At 41.0% G+C, this 1,512-nt stretch overlaps 1 protein-coding gene across 1 annotated transcript in view; it reads left to right on the forward strand.

Annotated features, from left to right (window-relative positions):
- Positions 1–7: 7 nt before the first annotated feature.
- LOC146585980 (survival motor neuron protein-like) overlaps positions 8–1,512 on the forward strand; it is a gene marked incomplete at its 5' end in the record, with an annotated part of 5,429 nt that continues 3,924 nt past the window's right edge. The window contains 3 exons of the mRNA XM_085322053.1: positions 8–142; positions 428–628; positions 1,054–1,194. Coding sequence (XP_085178179.1) covers positions 8–142; positions 428–628; positions 1,054–1,194 — 477 coding nt within the window. The remainder of the gene's footprint in view (positions 143–427; positions 629–1,053; positions 1,195–1,512) is intronic.

Genomic DNA, 1,512 nt, shown 5'->3' on the forward strand with positions numbered 1-1,512 from the left:
TTTCTCTCTCCTGAAGAACGCTTTAAAGAACGGGGAGTGTTCAGAGCCCGCGGAGAAGCAGGAGCAGTGCTCGGGGACGAAGAGGAAAAACAACAAGAAAAACCGGAGCAGAAAGAAAAGCAACACGCTGCCATCMAAACAGGTCACCCCGGCTGTAAACTCAAATGTCTCGTACTGCGTGTTTGTTCCTGGCTGTACTAAACAGTAGCTTTTTCTTCATCCTGAAAACGTGGGTGTGATAATGCTTTAGATCTCGTTTATCATCGGAAGCTGTTATATTGAGCACTTCAACTAAATATCRTGGAAAAATCTTTCTGGGTGAGAGGCAGATTTCTCGAGGTTGGGGACAAAAGTTGTTTTCAACAAGGCATCTTTTTCGGTGATCATTGATACAGGTTCTCACCTGCCTCTCTTGCTTCTGTTCCAGTGGAAAGTTGGTGACAGCTGTAATGCTGTTTGGTCTGAGGATGGCAATGTGTACCTAGCGACTATTGCCTCAATTAATCAGAAGAGAGGGACATGCGTTGTTATTTACACTGGATATGGAAATAAGGAAGAGCAGAACCTGTCTGATCTACTTCCTCCAGCCAGCGATGAAACAGTAAATGAGATGGGGAATTCTGGGGAGGTGAGAGGACACTTTTTTGTTCCACTGAGAAGGAAAGAGAATGCAGGAGAATCAGCTTTTTCAATATTTCTGCTACCCTGCAGTGGTGAGAGAGGGTGTGTGAGAATCAAAACACATTTCTGTTGTGAAAGGACACAAACTAACAGAGAGAATGAAAGTATCTGCTTAAAGTCAACATGGATRAAAGGGAGGGGGTAGTGACGAAATCTGTAAGTGAAAGATAACATGACTAAAATGATGAGCAAGGAAGACAGTAAGATTATCYGATACCTCTGAGTGGCCTAGAGACTGACAGTAGAACTGAGAGGGTAGAGAGAGAGAAGAGAGGATGTGGACAGGGCTTTCCAAGTACAATTTTACACTGAAACTACTTGCTATAGACTCCTGTTTAATGCATATAATAAAAATATGCCTTGGTCTTCTAGAATGAAAATGAGACTCAGTATTCAACGGATGAAAGTGAAAAATCATCCCAGTCACCTCGGAACAAAAACTGCACRAAAGCTAGATTCTCTCCTCGAAACTTACGTTTTCCCATACCCCATGCAGCTCCAGGCCTGGGAAAGGTAAGCTCAGCCTTATGAGAAATAATTCTTATACCACTGTTAAATCTACTGTCTCAATCTTGAGACGATAGGATGACATTTAGCACTGAGACTTCCTTACAAAATCCAGTTAACTTATATACTTATTATGTTTATTAGAACCTACAAGTACAGAATTTCCTAGTATCTGGCCATGGTGTAGACCTTTTGCAGAGTAGCTGTCTAGTGAGAAAGCGTTCTTTCTAGCTAATACTTGCTTTGCAATTGCCTTGTGCATGTTTTTTTTTTTTTTTTTTTTTTTTTTTTTAACCTTAAAATGTAACTTAAAGGAGGAGCTTT

Source organism: Rhea americana, unplaced genomic scaffold (genome assembly GCF_003343005.1).
Source record: "Rhea americana isolate MKP2758 unplaced genomic scaffold, rheAme1 scaffold_74, whole genome shotgun sequence".
Classification (NCBI taxonomy): Eukaryota; Metazoa; Chordata; class Aves; order Rheiformes; family Rheidae; genus Rhea; species Rhea americana.